Genomic DNA, 19,356 nt, shown 5'->3' with positions numbered 1-19,356 from the left:
TTATACTTCCAACAAAAGGAAAACAAAAATATTTTTGCATTGGGCCCTTTGTTTGGTAATGGTGACTCTGAGTTTGGTTACCAAGTCTTATCAATATTTGTGTCAATCGATATCAATATATCTCTGTGTCAATATTTTCAACATCATTACTGTTGTTCGTTTCTGCATGACAGGGAATACTGATGAGGAAATAAATTAATATTCTTTATGAAATCTGCTCAGTAATTTGATCTCTTGATGCAAGAGAACAAATTTACTACAGCAATGAGTGAAAAATTTCAAAAAAATCTCTTCAAACTAGGGAAAATTTTACATAATAATAATTGAATAAGTCGTGTATTTTCATGGAACAGATATTCCAAAACGATTGCTGATCTGATCTCTCTGGTGCACAATAGGTATATCAAAAGAATCCAAAATTTTTGTTAAATTTCCTCAAAATTTCCACTTTATCTTTCAAAAAAAGGCTTAAAATTTCTTGCCATTTGAAGTACAGCTTTGATATAGCCAGTTAGCAAAGCTTCAAGGAAGGAGAGAAATTTTACTGGAAATGAAAGAGTGCGATTTTGTACATGTTTCTTATTAGCAGGCTCAAATCCTCTCAAAATCCCTTCACAGGATTCCAACCTATATGAGAAAATGCTAGAAAAAAAGCACAAACAAGGGGGAAAATTTCAAGAAAGACAATGTTGGAACCTTTAAAACAATAAAAGTCTTTTTAGAGCTAGCAGCATCTCCTGTATTCTCCAGAGGGCATAATAAACAAATCACTTTCTAGTCTACTTGAAAGTGGACACCAGCCTGCTCACTGATTACACACAATACTATATTTCAAATTCATCATCAAATTGCCTAAACATTTTTCTTTTTTGAAAACAATATACTTGAAAAATATTTTAATAATAGTATCCACAGTAAGAAACTTGACTGAACAAACTGATATAGTTCCTAAAATTTCAGGATTCAAAAAGTTCGGGTAAAAATGACATATAATTGAAGTTGTGCATTGTATAAATGAAACATTTTGTCATTAAATTATATAGAGATTAACTGGGACCTACCCTAAATTTTGCAAAAATTCAAAAGTCATATAAATGAGACACATATAAGCTGGATTATATAAGACACCTTACTATACAGCTGAGCCCACTTATTTGATGTAATGAAGTATCAGTGACAAGAAGTTCTGCTTTTGTGAGCCTGGTAATACCAAAGCAATAGTAAACAGATAACCAACATGTGAATAACAGACATGACAAAGTTTTGGGCTAGAATTGACTAGTTTTCTCCATAATGAACAAAATGTTGCAATTTGATAATGATAAGCGCGGTCGCCCAAACATTAATAAAAGAAACATTGAGCTTTTGCTCATCATTCTCAGGATTAGGATTGCTTGAATAAAGAAAGATTAAGGTGAAACTGCATAACTAAATTTGTGAGTACTGGGTCTGAAAAGGTTGAGAGCTGGAAAAATTTCATCCATGCAGTTACTTCTATATAGGCTGATTCAAATAGCTTGTTTGCAATACTATCTTTGTAATCATTGATTTTAAAAGTACACTGCTAATTATAAAAAAGTTTTCAACTATTATATTGGAATATGGTTTCTTAAATTTTAATTTTTCCAAGTGTTGTTCGAATAGAAGACCCAGTGTGCTAACATTTTATCAGTTAAATATAGATCCCAGTTTGAGAAGTTATTTACAAGCGGTTTCATATTTTTAAATATAACGTAAAAGTTTTGAGCATGTATTGCCAATAATCAAGAGCATGTTTCACAAATTGTGAAAATGTAAATTAAATTCAAAGTATAACAAATGAAATTATCAGAATGTGACTGAAAAAATGAAATAGCTTCACCCTTTATATATAATACCCTTATAAATAATGTATTTTTCTGGGCAAGCAGTTGCCTAGACACAATAAAACCGCCTTTTAATTTGTGTTTCTCAAATGACTCAGTGGTTTGAAGTTGATACTGATCATGCTCCTGCATCTACTTCTAGCACATTTTTTAATGACAAAACAATCTATATAAAATAAAAAAATATTTAATGAACTTTTAAATTTCATTCATGTAGTGTCCCTAAAAATGGAGATTTTTGAGCTAATACAAACTTTTAAATACAGTGTTGTTGCCAAAACATAGTAGTTTTACATCTTTAATATCTCAGTGAATATTACATTTTAAAATATGGAGTGTATGTAAATGACTTTTTGAAGCAGGTTCTAAATTTTGCTAATAGGATATTTTATACCAGCACAAGGGATTTGTATAAGTGTTAATTTTTTTTTATGTATGTCCCTCCATAAAAATTTGAAATTTTTATGAAACTACATTATTTTGAAAACTTTTCGTAATTGGAAGTCATGGTTGAAAAGTAATGTGGATAAGCAATTTAAATCAGCCTGTATAATGTATTAAAACATAAAAGATTAATTATTTTAATGTCAATGAGTTCATAACATCCAACAGAATGCTTTCTCCATTTTCATTCAAAATTTCTTCATAAAAAAACCATTTTTTCTTATATTGCAGCTATGATCACTCCAGTCCTTATCAGAATCCATGTTTTACAAAATTTGTGCAAACCAACATATCATTGTTTCTCAACCTTAAACAAAACAAGGACCAGTAAAATGTTTGAAACAATTTGACAGACCACTTGCGTCCCGTGTGTTATGTATCAGGCAACACCAGAAAAACACATAGTTATTATGTTGCATGAAGGTGGCAACAAGAGCAAATAACAACATGCTGGGAATGAGTCAGTGTAAATATTGTCCATAATAAAATACAATAAAGTTATTGCTTAGCTCATTATTTAATCATAAAATGAGCTTCCTCATGCAGAACAAAACAGTTGGCAACAAGTGAAAAAAATAGAAAATGACTGACATTGATGAGATCTAGTATAACCATTGTGAATAACTCTGTCCCAGAGCTAAACAAAACACCTCCAGCACCCTCAACCAGTGTCAACATCAAAACGCTTCTCTAGTCACAATCGATCTCATTTGAATGTTACGATGAAGCTAACGAAAGTTTTGGCGAGTATGTACAAAGAATCAAAAACTCCTTCCAGCTCAAAGAACTCACGGATGGAACAGCAGACGTCACCAAAGCCAAGAAAATAGTGTTAATCAACTGTCTTGGATCCAAGTATTATCATCTGCTTTTCAGCCTCACTTCACTGGATCTTCCCTCATCGAAGACGTATGACGACCTACTAAAAATCTTGAAAGATCATCTCTGCAAAAGGGTGAACATCTTCACAGAACAACATAAGTTTCTTTGCCACACACAACACCCAGGTGAGTCAATTTCAAATTATATGACTACATTAGAAGAACTTTCGATAACCGCTTAATTCAAATCTAGTTGTGAAAATGCTGAGTGCTCGAAATCTGTCATCAACCTCATACTTATGCTCAATTCATATGAGGATTACAGGACACCAAAATCCATGAAAAGGTCTTACAACAAGCTAAACTGAAGTTTGAAGAAATTCTTGAAATTACATTAGCGATTGAAGCTTCAAAAATTGAAGAACTCTACAAAAGTAATTATGGTTCCAGCGTGAATAAAATTGTGCAATGTAATAACAGTGGAAGTTCACAATGAAAATCGAATCCACATCGACGTGACAGATCGGCAAGTCGGAAGTGAAACATCAACTTGAGAGACATTGGGTTAGACAACATGTGTCTCCATTGTGAAAAAAACAACCACCAGACTCAAAACTGTTGAGTGAAATACAAGCTCTCATGCCAGATTTGCTTCAATAAAAGGTCAGTCACATCAATAGAGTATGTATTACAGAGCTCCTGAAACGAAAAAATAAAGCAGAATCTGAAGGAAATAGTGTTCATTATGTTGGAAAACCCAGATCACTTTCAAGTAAGCCAAATTGTTGATACATGCTCCAACACTGCTGAAAAAAACAATGGAACATTTGCAGCTATTCAATTAAATGGGAAAAATTGTTGTTTTGAATGTGGCTCTGGTAGTCGTGAGAGCATCATGAACATAAGTAACTACAGATGCTTAAACCTTAATATTTCAATCCTGAAAACAAATATGTTTTTCTGAAATTATACAGGTGAAATTTTCAAACCCATCAGATGCGTCAAAGTGACTGCATGCTACAATGCTAAATCCAATGAAGAAGAATTATATCTTGTTAATTTGAAGAGAGAACCCATCCTGGGTCAAAATTGGATGAGTAAATTGGATATCAACATAAATGACATTCATGATACCACAAGTGTCAAGAATATACCTGTGTGTGCTGTAAAAAGATCTGTTCCTAGTATTGTCAATAAATACTCTGACGTTTTTGAACAAACAGTGGGCAAGATTCCAGATTATACATGCTCCCTGAAATTGCAGAAAGATGCCAAACCAGTGTTTGTTAAACCACGTCCAGTACCATATGCTTTGCGTGAAAAAGTTGAAAAAGAACTGGATAACTTGTGTGATCAAGGGATCATAGAAAAAGTGGATCATTCAGAATGGGGAGCTCCACTTGTCATTGTAATAAAACTGATGGTTCTGTAAGACTTTGTGCTAATTACAAGGTGACTGTAAACAATCAACTTCATGATGCCAGACACCCAATACCCAAGATCAAAGACATATTCAACAAGCTATGTGGTGGATTATATTTCTGCACCTTGGACATCCATAAAGCATACTTGCATTTAGCAGTCGATGAAGCAGTGCAAAAGTTCAAACGATCTCTACACATCGAGGTACCTATTTGGCAAAACTATTGTTTTTTGGTCTTAAAACAGCACCCAACAAATTTCATTCCTTTATGGATCAGTTTGTTCAAGATTTAGATGGAGTAACTGTATATTTTGATGACTTAATTATACAAGGCAAGACTTATGAGCAATGCACAACACACTTGCTGAACGTACTAGATAAATTACGAAAATATAATGTGCATGTAAGTATCAACAAGTGTAAATTTTTTGAAAAAAATTGTAGAATACCTTGGACATATCATAACTTCTAAATGACTGAACAAATCTCCAGCTAAGATTCAAGCTATTCAAGAAGCACCCAGACCAAAAAATGTTGACGAATTGAGACAATTTTTGGGCTTAGTCAGGTATTACTCGAAATTCATCAAGAGGCATCAAGGCTACTTCATCCACTAAACAACCTTCCCAGGAAAGGTATTCTGTTCAACTGGACAGCTGATTGAAAGCAGCATGGATAAAAATTAAGTCTGGAATTGCTAGTGACCAAGTCCTCATACCATCCAGAACTTTCATTGACTTTGCTACTGATGCTAGTTCATATGGTCTATCTGGAATATTATCACATTCACATATTATGCCTGATGGAAGTGAATGTCCAATTGCATTTGCCTCAAGATCACTAACAGCCGCTGAGAAAAATGACAGTAAGCTCGATCGAGAAGCTACAGCTGTATATTGGGCAAAAAGTTCTATAATTACATCTCTTCGGTCAAGAATTCCCATTGGTAGTGATAGTGATAGGAACCGAGAGACACCCAGGCTCTGTCACACTCAGTGATATAAGCACATTGTCCCTGGGGACTCGGGTGCCTCCGGGGAAACCTAACCATTTATTGATCTTGAGAAAGATATATTACATACATGGGCAGGTACCATTACGCACCTCGCCAGTAAACAAGTATAAAATTTGTAATCGAAAAATGGTGATTCATGTAAATAAATCACAATTGTAAATCACAGGTTATAAATCACATAATAATCGTCATAATCGGGAATAGTTCTTGATAAAATTTGATCTGCTTCTCTTCAGGGATTTTCATTGGATCAGTAACTATCACATCAATGAAAGCTGTCAATCTACTGCTGGGTTGATCTAATCACTGCACCGTGTAGTTTGATTTGGTCCAAAGACATTCGTCAGTAATTGCTGCCTGTATCCAGCTTTTCGATAAGCCAGCGTGGATCCCATTGGTAGTGGCAATACACCAATAATGACTCTCTTGAACCCAGAGAAAAAACATACAGCATTATCAGCTACAAGAATGTTGCAGTATGCACATGTCCTTTCAAACTTCAACTATGACATCAAACATCAAAAATCATCTGAACATGCAAACATAGACTATTTGTCGAGAAATCCCTTACCACTGACAGATGTCCAAGTCAACGCTGTTGGTGATGAATATATACTGCAAGAATCAATGATCAGACAAAATTACTTCTGAAAAAATCAGAAAAGAAACAGAACTGATGAAAACTGGATGATGATCTCTGTGAACTAAAGAAAAAAGGTGATGCACAAGGCCCATAACTTTATATGACCCAGAAATAACATTACGGGAAGGAATTCTACTTCATGGACAGCATGTAATAATACCTAAGGCACTTCAACCAATCATCCTTTAACAACTATACTCAACTCATTGCGGAATTGTGAAGTTGAAGGCACTTGCTTGAAATTACTGCTATTGGGAGAATATCAACTCCAACATAGAAAGTCTAGTGAAAAGTTGCAAGAATTATTGTGATAGCAAGAAAACCCCCCAGAAAGTTCCAGTGAGTGCACAATTAGGAAAGTCCAACAAGAAATTGGCAACATGTTCACATGGACTATGCGGGAAAGAGAGACCCTATTTCTCCTTATTTGTCATTGATCCAAAATCTAAATTGCTAGAAATCTACTACATGAAGAAAGCTCTAGATTCTGCAATTACAATTCATTTCCTGCAAGAAATATTCAGTTGACATGGAGTGCCAGAAATTCTCATTAGTGACAATGCTTCAATATTCAAACCACGAGAATACATGGACTTCTGCAAACGAAATGGTATTCAACAATGAATGATAATTCCTGGTCATCCCTCAACAAATGGACAAGCAGAACATTATTATCAAACCCTGAAGACAAAACTGAAATGCATGGAATTCTCTCTTGAACGACGAACACTCCTTGAGAAATTACGTAAACTACTCTTTTGGTACAGAGCTACACCTCTTTCATGTGAAAAGACATCAGCAGAATTATTGTTGGGAGAGAATCTCAGAACAAAGCTAGATCTCCTCAAACCTACAACTCCGGAGACATACAAGAACAAAGCAACACGGCCAGTTTTTGACAAATTTTTTAAAGGAGATAGAGTACAGTCAAGGAATTATACACATTCAAGCCTCAAGCCTATGGAAGTATGGAACTACTATTCAACGATTGGGTCGTGTTCATTACTTAGTTAAACTTGATGACGGATACACATTATCAAGAGACATTTTGAACAGCTTCAATGGTGTAAAGTCAACAGACATTCTTTTTCAACGCCTATTCAACTATCTGCTATTCCCATGCAACACTTCCCTCGAAAGAAATCTGTCACTTTTAGTTGTCATGTAAGTCAATGAGAGACTCCTGCGGTTTGTCAACACAAGACTTCATGTATGGTAAATGCCTCTACTGAAACAGAGCTGACTTCAAGTGCAACTCCTCAATTAACAAGAACTGTTTTTCCTCCAACTGAGATGCTCAACACGCACCAGAAAACCAGTTCTAAGATTGAACTTGTGACTGTTCATTACCAAATGTTGATTTTTGTGTATAATTTTCGATTGTATTATTAATCATCTCTTAATTTAGTGTGGAGAATTGTTATGATCTGGCAATACCAGAAAAACACGTAGTTATTATATTGCATGAAGGTGGCAATGAGAGCAAATAACAATATGCAGGGAATGAGTCCGTGTGAATATTGTGCATAATAAAATACAATAAAGTTATCGCTTAGCTCATTAATTATTCATAAAATCGGCTTCCTCATGAAGAACAATAACCTGTGTTACGGGACATTCTTGTAATTTTCATTGTATCAATTTTTTTTTAACATTTATCCTTTTTTTCTTATACTTATTTAAATTTGTAATATATGCTAAAATCATGAATAGACAGCATTTTCATAATATAAATTATATATATAATTAATTATGGTAAACATTATAAATATTCATCTCACATATTTGTCAGGTTTAATGTTCGGTCCTGAATTTTTTTGGAATTTTAATTACGATTGGTGATTATGCCTACTTCTGCCAATATTTTTTATGACAATTGGTAATGTCCTGTATTTTACAGATTATTATTCAAGATCCCAATGTACAGAATTCCATTTTTCTCAATGAAATATGGTCATCACATCATGTGACTGTTTTTTCGTTACAAATTAGAGTTATAAATAAATTAGAGTTTACTGTGATTTCAAGCAGCCATTTATTTCCACACCCTTCAGCAACTTAAGCAGTAATTAGCGAGTTGCATTTAATGCAATAAATTGCAATTTTTTGGCAAAATTTAGTTATACTCTGTATTTAGGACTGCAATTTCCTGCATCCTCCTCAATGATGCATGGTGAACCTAAATAAAAAGGTATAATTTTATTTGAACCCATATGTGGATATTATTAATATCAATTACAACAGGTGAATAATTTTATTGAGTATGCCTGCAGACCATCTATGCCTCATGGCTGACTACCGGTTGACAAACGCTCATATATAGCGTGCTTCAGATATTTTAATAATACCGCGGCCCATTGAAAGAATAAAGCCACTTGTGTTAAGAGAGATAAGAAAACAACTTTCACCCATAGGTCAGAAATAATTAGAGTGGTAGGCATATAATTATCAATAATGCTTCTTAATAAACTGCTTTAACTTTTTAACAGCCAATGTTCTCAATTGAGAAGTTTATTAATAGAAAAAATATATTTTCCATGCCTGAAAGCATTTGAATTTTTTTTCCTGAAGGTGAGAGATTTTAAACTTAATTTAACAAACAAAAATTTTATTCATTTAAGAACTTGTCATGAATTTAAGTAACCCATTTTTGAGGAGAGAATACAATTAAATATTTTTTTTGTTTTGTTTTTAATGCTCTTTTCATGGACATGGGTGAGTCAGCAAAACATATAGAAAATTTTGTTTCATGAATTTCTTTGTTGAAACTAAAAGACAAGAAAGCAAAATATGAAAAAATCACGACTTTAAAAAAAAAATCAGATTTTTTAATTTAAATTAACTGACTGCCATTATAAAACAAATCTTGTTAAATTTTTAATGGCCAATGTTTCCAACAGTGGTTTTATTTAATTTTTTTATTGGTATTATTGGTTTTATTTTCCCATCATTGGTTTTTTATTAATTTGAAAAAAATATTTTTCTTACATGAAAGCACTTTATTTTTTCTCCTGTATACATACAAACTTAATTTACAAAACAAAAATTTCATTCATTTGAGCATTTATGCCATAAACTTAATATTTTTATATAATCTATTTTTAAGGAGGAATAAAATTTAATTTTTTTTGTTTTGATTTCAATGTTGTTCCTATGGACATGGACAAGTCCAGAAAACATACAAGAAAATTTTTTTTTCATGAATTTTATGGTTGATATCTCTAGAGCAGTGGTTCTCAAACTTTTTTGACCCATGGAGCCCTTTCCAATACAATAGAACTTCGTTTATCCAAACATCAATTTTTCGAACAACTTGGTCAACTGAACACCTTTTCAGCCTAACTCATTTTCAGTTTCGTGCAGTCAATGATGCTCAACAGTTGCATTTTCTTGGAACTTGAATCCTCTTATCTCCCAACTCCATAGCTCCATTCTATTGCACAATAACCCACTTCCAAACAATTGTACATACCGTTCCTGTGAGCTATAGATGCAAAGTAGGGAAGAATTCGAGTACACTTTATGTGGTTATAAACTATTGACAAGCAAACAAACGTGTGAATATGAGCAGATCTAGCTGCCATCTTTTTTTTTTTGCCTGACGAATCCTATGGGTGTGCCTTAATGAGAGGGGGGAGTACATCCCTTGACAAAAAAAAAACTTCTTATCACGGTTTTGCCGGGGAGAGGGTATCATTTGTTGCTAAATTTCAATTAATTCCTTTGTGTTATTGAATTTGTCGAAATCGATTTTCCAAACTTTTCACTTTTCCGAACACACTTCGGTCCCGATGTGTTCGGATAATCAAGGTTCTACTGTATATAATTTCTACGGCGGAGCCCCCGTAGGCCTATTTTTTATTTATTCATCAAAGTAACTGACTTATTTTTATTATTCAAAAATTTATTATTAAAAAATATTTTTTTTCAAATTTACTGTCTTTTTTTTATTTTCTTCGAGCGGCCGTGCAGTCCCTGGGAGTTCACACAGAGCCCTAAGGGCTCCACAGAGCACCGGTCGAGAACCGCTGCTCTAAAGGATCAGGACAGGAAATGAAAGAAAAAAATTCAGAAAATCAATTCAAATCTTAATTTGGCCGGTAAAAGGTTAATCATTTAAGAATGCATATTTTTTCACCTAATCTCTCAAATCTAATTTAGCATTAATGAATAAACTTACAAATGAGTGATAAACAAACAAATTGGGAAAATATTATAAATACCTGTGTATGATAAATTTTTTGCCAACCTCCGTTAGAACCTCTACACCGATTATATATTTCAAAAATACCTCCAAAAACTTTTTCCTTTGCCGTAACCTTAAATATTCCACCCACCATCTTCAACATCTCTGATTTCGAACTTATAATCATTCTTGTCTTCTCCTATGCCTGTGAAATTTGGGACCCCTATACACAAACCAATACAGATAAGCTACTTTACCACACACCACCTCCGTCATATATCACCATACGACAATTTTCAACCAGTGGAGTTAAGTGGGAAATGAAGGCACCATCTATCGGTGGTCGCTCCAGGCATTGGTAGCTAAAGAAGTTGTTTTTTTACATTCTTCCCCAGATTTGAACCCGTGGACCTTGACAGTAACCTTCATGGTGGAAGACAAGAATCTTATCACTGCACCACAAGGGTGCTAAACATGGCCCCCACATGAAGGGGAGGCTGACAGGGCCCCAGCCCGGAAGCCCAGGAGTCAAGGGGGTCCGTAGGATGACCTTTGCTATTTTTCCTTTCAGATATGTCCCATAGGAGAAAAAAAGAGGACATTTTAACATCAGTCATATTAATTTGTATGCATTTCAGCGGATATCTTGAACTAAGTATTTCTATTCTTTTTATTGCAATTTTCTTTTAACAATACACATGTATAAGTAACCCCCCAAAAAAACGGGAACAAAGGATAGAACAATTTACAAGGCACGGCTCTCGGAATCCTTCTCCGAGGAAGGAAGAAAAGACATTGTGATTATCGTTCAATGAACGCTACTGACAACTGCAGTAAACCAGCACTGGGTGTGTGACCTCTCTCAGGGCTATGTGACACCTGCTGTTTTTGTGGGTAGAAAGCCATAATGTCTGGATGAAATGAAAGTTTCCATGAACAGATATTCATATAGTGAACTGCCTGTTGCGCCGATAAAGCACATGACACCCCCACATCCTGGAATAGTGGCCCCCTTCTATAGTGCATCCATAGTGTGAAAAAACAAAAAAATGATCAGAATGGCCCAGGCCCCAGGGATAGAGCTTCATTAACCCCACCATCCTAGGTGGACAATAATAAAGCAATAGCTTTGCTGCAAGCTTTCGTACCCTCCCTCCCCCAGTCCGAAAAAATCAAGGGGGCTTCTTTTCCTTGCTTTTGAAAAAAGCGGCTACATCGTCTTTTTTAAGGCGGTGTACTGTCTTGTGAACATACTTCTGGGTTGAACCAAAAAATATTTATGGTTTACATCTGACAAAATAGTTATTGGATTGTTCGAAATCTTTTAGTAAGTTAGTTGTACATGAAGTGCGTACATAAAGGATTAAATTCTTTTCCACGTAAATGAATCTTCGACAATGTTTCTTCTAACTCAAAAGAACGGTAAGCAACACTGAAAATAAAATAATATACAGATTTGATAAATTTTATTCTGAAAATCTCTAGTTAACTCTAATAAATCTACGGCCGAAGAGTTGAATTGTGTTTAAACGGCTGCCACTGCGGGGGGGGGGGGGATATGAGCAGTTGGGGTCTGGTGCCCCTGAAGGTGGACCGAACGAGGTGCAAATTTGACACTTTAATCTTTCCTTCAACATTTTAAGGGAGCACCAAAATGCGCTCTTGCCCCTGCTGACCAAGCATCTAGTTGCGGCCCTGTGTGTTTCATAGAGTGTAAAACAGAATTATAGATAGTGTATTAACAGAATTGTCAAGAAGCTGTTGAATAGGTAGAATGAACAGTTCCATTTTGTAGCTCGATGCTTTGGACAAGGTCAATAAAAATAGTTAGTCAGTATTATTATTTTCATTTACCAGGGCCGTAGTATGCTTTCTCCCCGGGGCAGAATTTTCCTGGGGGGGGGGGTCTCCTCTTATTATGCTAAAAAAATGTAAACACTTAAACACTTGTGAGGGCCCCATTTGGTTCTGGGTGCAGGCGCAGTGTCCCAGCCTATTTACAGCCCTGATATTTACTCTTTAATTTAACAAATTCATTTATTTTATTTTATTTTTGGACGCTTACAGTGAATCGCTGGCATAATGGAATTGCTTTGTTTCATCCAAAAAAATGTTGTATAGAAAATTCATATATATAAAAGAGGAATAATCTCCGATTTTTTTTCTAAATTAAAGGAAAATTGAAAGTTCTTCTCTTCTCTGGTTGTATCAACTAAGTCATATAGTGCACTGACTTGGAGTCCAGAATATTTGGATGATTTCGATGTTGTACTAAATTTTTTTGTGAAAACTATTGCACTTTCCGCGAGACACGCCAAGCTATATAATCAGATGTGAGCTTGGTCAACCAAGAATGTCCATATTACTCAAAAAGTTTATCCTCTGCTTTTTTGTTAAATTCTAAAAATGCCAAAAACTACAGACTTCCAAGACTGTGTCTTGACCAATTGTTGGAAAGGACAAAACACTCACTTCCTGACAGACATAACTGGCCTTTCTTCGTGTTGAGAATATTCAACGATTGTGACTTGAGTTTTCTGAAAGAATCTATGGACCCAAACTTGGTAAAAAAACACATCCCGAAGATTCTTCAGATTCTATGTGATCAAAGTGTACAGGTAGATTTATCAAATGCATATAATTCTACATCATTTCTCCAGTATAGGCTCGTAAAATCTAACTTTGGCATGGAACAATTTCTTCTGAATAACAACAATTTAAAATACAAAAGAGTTTTTGTCCAAATTCGACTCAGAAAAGAACATATTTACATGAATAGAAAGGTGCTTCTCATTAACCCAGTTGAAAACTGCACATTTTGTAATAAAAACTCTTCCGAGACCTGGTCGCATGCTCTTTTTCACTGTAATGCTTAAACATACTATTGATCAAAATACCTAGACAAAAACTTGACACATCAATCAGTTCCTAAATTTCTGAAACATTATGAAGCTAACATTTCTAAAATCTATTGGTTCTTGAATGATATTATAAAATTTAGAGAATAATTCTTTGAATATTGACAATTCACGAACAAATTTTTTTCCCCCCCACCACCTTCTTGTTTTTTCAGGTCTTTTTATTTGTATCATCGTTGTGTTTTATTGTTTGATTATCATAAATAATTGTTGTATGTTGAAATCAAGAAATTGTGAAACTTATGTATGTGCACATTCATATTTACGCATCACTTTTCTTTTATTCTGAATCTTTATTTTTTTCATAAATATGTAATTTTTTAATTGTTGTATTCTGTATGCAGAGCTTCAAATTCATCAACTAATATCTATTTAGTTTTTCGTGCTGTCAACTTTTGCCTTTTGCCAATGGTTTGTAACCAATGTATGTAAATAAATAAAATAAAAAAAAAAAAAATTGAAAGTTTGGATAGAAATTTTGTTTTGTGTAAAAGACAGTTCAAAGTGGTTCATTATGTAGAGACTCTACAGTTTCATACATGTGTTAGAGGGTTTCTCTCCCGTTATTCCTCAAATAAAATGCAACCGGAAATTGCTGGGAATCCGAACTCATTTCCCAGATCGCTGAAAAAGAATACGGTTGAACTAGATTACATTTCTATACTGAACTAGACATATCTAAGTAACTTTTATCAACAGAAGCATGCATTTTAGAAGCTGCAATCATTAAATTTTGAAGAAAATTAATCTTATTAGATAAATTATTAAATTGCACACAGTGTCAGGGAAACATTTTCTGGATATTATGATATGAACTTCGAAAGAAAATTCATCTTGTCTCCACCAGGACTCAAACCCAAGCCCTCTTGCATACTGGTAAAGCATGCTATCATCTACACCATTTGAGACACGACCCTGCCGTCCTTATTTCATGCACTGTGGCATAAGGCGCTGAAGTAGAAGCATTAGCAGCCTCTCAGGTGGGGCGGTAGAAAGAGATAGATAGCTTCTCAGCCCAAGATACCAAGGAAACATATTTTCTGGATATTATGCTGAGGTGAACTCGAAAAAAAAAGTCATCTTGTCTCCACTGTGACTCAAGCCCAGGCCCTCTTGAATACCGGCGCACAGTGTATCTGACCTTTTTTGCGGCATTGACGAGATGTCTAGTGAATCTCTCTCTTTTCCCTTATTTTAGCATTGACAAGCCCAGACATTTTGAAATGTTGAAAAAATTTCCACTAATTTGATGAGCAGTAAGAATCTGGAACAAATAAGTAACTTGAATTAGGTCTTTATTTTTCATTCATTTGAATTCATTCATTAACTAGTGGGCCACCGTAAGTTCAGGAAGTGAAAAAAACATTTTTGCAACTGCAAATCCCTGTTTCAAAACTAAGTCAATAAATTGTTTTTTAATTTTGACACATCAAATGTGCAGTGATCTCTCACTTAAGCATTGATGCAAGGGAACAAGAAAAAAAGACACATAAGTGAGAGAAGTGTATAATGGAATAGCTTATCTTTGACTGGGAGTGCAGAAAATCCTCTTATAACCGAGAGGACCATATAAGTGAGAGGGTGTATAGGGAGAGATCACTGTACCTAGCTCAAATTGTTTGAAGGCATGTTCTATAAATATTGAAATTACTCTGAAAGGAAAAAAAAATCAATTTTTCTGTAAAGTAAATTTTTCTAAATAATTTTTTTTTTTAAATTTCATGATTTCCTACAATATTTCAGAATAGTATGAGTATACTTGCTTGATGAGCAAATAAAACTGATGAGATGTAGTGGATATCTTATCTGAGAGAAACTAAGGATAAATTTAACACTGCATATATTCATAATAAAACTATGTGAAATCTCGATATAACAATATTCTGTGAACGAAGAAAAATATCATAGTAGAACTGTTATCATTAAATTGGAAGACTTTGACATTGAATACCAACCACCAGGGCCGCAACTAGATGCTTGATCAGCTGAGGCAAGCACACATTTTATCACCCCCATTTAATGTTCACTGAAACGTTAAAAGGTGAAATTTGCGTTTCCTTCTGGTCCGGGGCAAGAGACCCACTTCCTCTCACTCCACTTATGGCCCTGTGACCATGGACCATCGGAAACTTCCATACTATAAAATGATTTACTGCACAGCCCTTTTGTGTACTACACAGAAACTAGCTTCGCAGCAACTTAATATTCACTTTCGAAAGGTATATATCTCAAAATGCCAATGTTTACCAAACACACTTGAAAGAACAAAAACTGTTGAAGAATTTTAAAATATATAGGAGGGGAATTTTGAGCGAAATATAAAAAAATATCTTTGTATACTGGTTTCAAATTCCCCCAAAGCAGAATGTTTAGCACTGTTCTGCGACCAGCCCTCAGCTGACTGGAAATGTTCTGTGGTAAAAATCCCAATACATGACATGTAATGGTGGTTTTTTTTTTGCACTTTTACTTAAAATTCTTTCAAATTGTTTAGGTTCAAGTCGATATTTACCAGATCTTTTCTTTATTTCTGTTAATCAAGAACTTAACTAGAATAAGTTTCTGGTTGAGTTTTAGACTAGTTTCAAACTTAAAATTTGAGTTTTTACTTAACAAGAATAACATTTTTACCACATACTAGTTTACTTATACTTCAATATCATTCATGAAGTGAATACAAAGAATAAATGAAATTTGAATTTCATGATTTACAAATACAAATACAACACCACAACAGGCAAAATGTCCAAAGAGGTGGCTGAGAAAAAGATGCCCATAATAAATATAGATGCCATATATTTCAAAAATACAGCAACCCAATTAAAATTGCAATTACAAACAATATATATACATGATGAAATATTATACAATGCCCATATAGGAATACTTATGGTTGTCTTATTCTAAGTATGGATAGCTTCTCGATTTAACCCAACATATTTATCATATTTCTTTGTAAACGTGTCAATTGTGCTACAATTTACTACTTCTGGGGGTAAGCTATTCCACTTAACAACAACCCTATTTGAGAAAAATTCCCTGAGACACCATAACCTAGAATTGTCCCTTACCAATCGATACTGATGTCCCCTTGTAAAATCAGTTATTTGACAGTGTACTAATAATTCATGGTCCATCCTATCCATCCCGTTGAAAATTTTTCAATCATATCTTCCCAACACCTGCATTCATCCAATGCAAACATATTCAAAAGATGAAGTCTCTCTTCATAACTCAAGCCCTACAGAGTGGGGGCCATGTTTGGTGTTTGCATTAGTCATGTCCTGTGTGCCAATAAGGACATGCGTAGCTCTTCTCTGCACCCCTTCAACCAAGTCTATGTCCCTCTGTAGGTATGGTCTTCAAAACCGTACAGCATACTCCAGTCCATGACGAACTAAGCCTCAAAAAAGTGAAAGAATGACTATTTAGGAGAATGTGAAGAGACCTTTTTGAAAATGAAACCAAGTATTCTATTCGCTTTTTTGACCACCGCTGAACAATGTTCAGGAAACCTAAGCCGCTCGTCAATGAGAATTCCCACATCGGTGACCCTAGTTGCATTTGGGATAGTGACACCATTCAACTCGTAAGAGAACCGTGGGTTGTTCGAACAAAAATGAGCAAGCATGCACTTGTCAACGCTAAACGTCATGCTCTATTCATTTGACCATGCCGCAATCCTGTTTAAGTTGGTCTGGAGCAACTCCCTATCGCTTTGATTCCCGATTACCCCCATTAGTTTCACGTCATCTGTGAATTTGCTAGCAATCCCATCAATACCCTGATCGAGTTTATCGATAAAAAGTGAAAAAAGTATGGGGGCCAAGGACACTTCCTAGAGAAACTCCACTTGTGATACCTGTCCAAGAGAATTCCCTGTTCACCATAACTCATTGTGACCTATCTCTTAACCATGATTTTATCCAATTCAGCAAGTTGTGCCTAATCCCAATCTCGTGTAGACGCTCCAAGAGTTTACTATGTTGGACCTGATCGAATGCCTTCTGGAAATCAAGGTAAACAACATCTACATTTTTGCCTTTACCCAAAGTCCTCGTCACGATCATAGAAGCAAAGGAGGTTAGTTACACATGACTTCCCCTTCCTGAACCCATGCTGATTATCCGACAATACAATATTCTCGTCTGTCCACTTCACCAACTGCTTTTTGATAATAATTTCTAAAATTTTCGAGAGGGAGCTCGCCAAACTCACTGGACGATAATTGGACACAGCTTCTCTACTACCCTTCTTAAATATCGGAACAACATTAGCAAGTTTTCAATCCTTTGAGACAGAACCCTCAGCAACACTACTTCTGTATATCTGTGTGACTGGGCCCCAAACCATTAGCACATTCCCTGAGGACCCTGGGATGGGTATCATCGTTTAAATCAATGTGTGTTTTTTTAAAATGAAGTGATTAAATTCAAGCTGATTTAAATTGGCATACGCTTGCAAAAAGTGAAAATAAAAGGGAAAAATAACGAAAATCAATCTAAATCGGTCTCTAAAAGGACTTGCAATAATACCTGATTTCAGGCAGTATAATTTTTCCCCCCATTCTGTATTGTAAATTTTTAATTAGCCAATGTGAAAGGCACTAAAATTCATATATGCAGCTATGTGTCACAGTTGGTGAAAGAAACTATATCAGAATAAAAACCTAAAATCCTAAATAAACTAAATTACTTAGCTTAATAAATAACATAGGGGTATGAAACTTTTATGAATTACCTATATGAACATCAAGTGCAGCAGCTGATTTGTCTGTAGTAGGATCACTAACAAGGATAACTTTCATGCCATTCACTAATTCCAGTCCTCTATATGATCTAGAATCTTCCTCTGATTTTATTATGTTGTCAAAAGTATTACGTTTGAGTTCTTTATCTTCAGACATTGTGTATATGAATCTAGACACAAATTCAATAAAAAATAAATATTACTTAACCTTAAAATAATAAAACAACACATATAGTTAATTTTTAAGTGAGGAAAAACTTTTCCTTTTAGGGAAAAAGACTTTTTGTAGATTCGAATAAAAAAAAAGCTGTTTTACCAGGAATCAAACCATATTCTTCATGCAATTCCGGTAAGCAAAGCCGTGAGAGCCTCAAAATTTTAGAAAAAATGGCTGGTATACAGATGAATACGCAGATATTTTTCAAACAATCTCAATATTAAAAAAAACTAGTTGAAAGGAGGGTAGAAGTACACACCTAGTGAATTTTTGACTGTAAAAACGGAACTTGAAGAGATAGTCTCAAAAATGATACAAAACACAGTTTATTAAATCAGGAATAACCATGGAAGAATTTAAAGTAGTAGCTTTATAAACAAAATGAATTATAAATTTTCTAAAAAAAATTAAGAATGCATACTCTTTCTTGCCCTATCAGGTAATAGCAGCGTGTTTGGCTAAGAGAATGCACTCAAAGATTTCACAGTGGTAGTAAACGAGTGTCCTCTTAATTTCTTAAATTTGTGCCATCAATCCTTACATATTCCACTCTGAACTCAATCTTCATCATAGAATTGCTCATAAGCTAGGCAGATAGATTTCTCGTTGCATGACAAACTTGTTGAAACTTTTTTTGATGGCATTTGGAAAGTTTCTTCTGCGATTTCAGTGCTTTCAAATAGAATCACCCTTTTTCTTCATTTTATGAGTTTAATGGTCTTCGGTTTCTTCAATTCACTCCCTTTTTGAATGATAAAATTTACATCACAGTTGCATGCATACATGCGGGTACCTATGTATTGCTTTTTTAAATCGCTCACAGATAACAACACTTTAAGATAGAGTTGAATTCTAAGGCAGCCATACTGTTTGATAGAGAATTTATTCATAATAAATAAATCTTTAAAATGTTCATCAATCTTCTTATCCGCAAAAAAATAAATATTTCTCTGCAGAAAACTTTCATACTAATATGACAAAATCACATTTTACATAAGTTGAGGCCATCAAAAATGTTATCAATAATAACTGTTTATTACTACTGTCAACCAGGACAACTTAACCAAGTTTTTGA

The 19,356-nt window shown here is 34.5% G+C and overlaps 1 protein-coding gene across 7 annotated transcripts in view; it reads right to left on the bottom strand.

The window, feature by feature from the left end:
* Ide (Insulin degrading metalloproteinase) overlaps positions 1-19,356 on the bottom strand; it is a 442,696-nt gene that overhangs the window by 396,510 nt on the left and 26,830 nt on the right. For all 7 annotated transcript variants that reach the window (XM_089232551.1, XM_089232550.1, XM_089232552.1 and 4 more), the window contains one exon: positions 18,056-18,234. In XM_089232551.1, coding sequence (XP_089088677.1) covers positions 18,056-18,234 — 179 coding nt within the window. The remainder of the gene's footprint in view (positions 1-18,055; positions 18,235-19,356) is intronic.

Source organism: Pholcus phalangioides, unplaced genomic scaffold (assembly GCF_987345545.1).
Source record: "Pholcus phalangioides strain wild (caught in Gottingen) unplaced genomic scaffold, Ppha-v1.0 ptg000007l_1, whole genome shotgun sequence".
Lineage (NCBI taxonomy): Eukaryota > Metazoa > Arthropoda > Arachnida > Araneae > Pholcidae > Pholcus > Pholcus phalangioides.
Note: the sequence above shows the minus strand (reverse complement) of the source record. Positions and strands in the feature narration are given on the sequence as shown.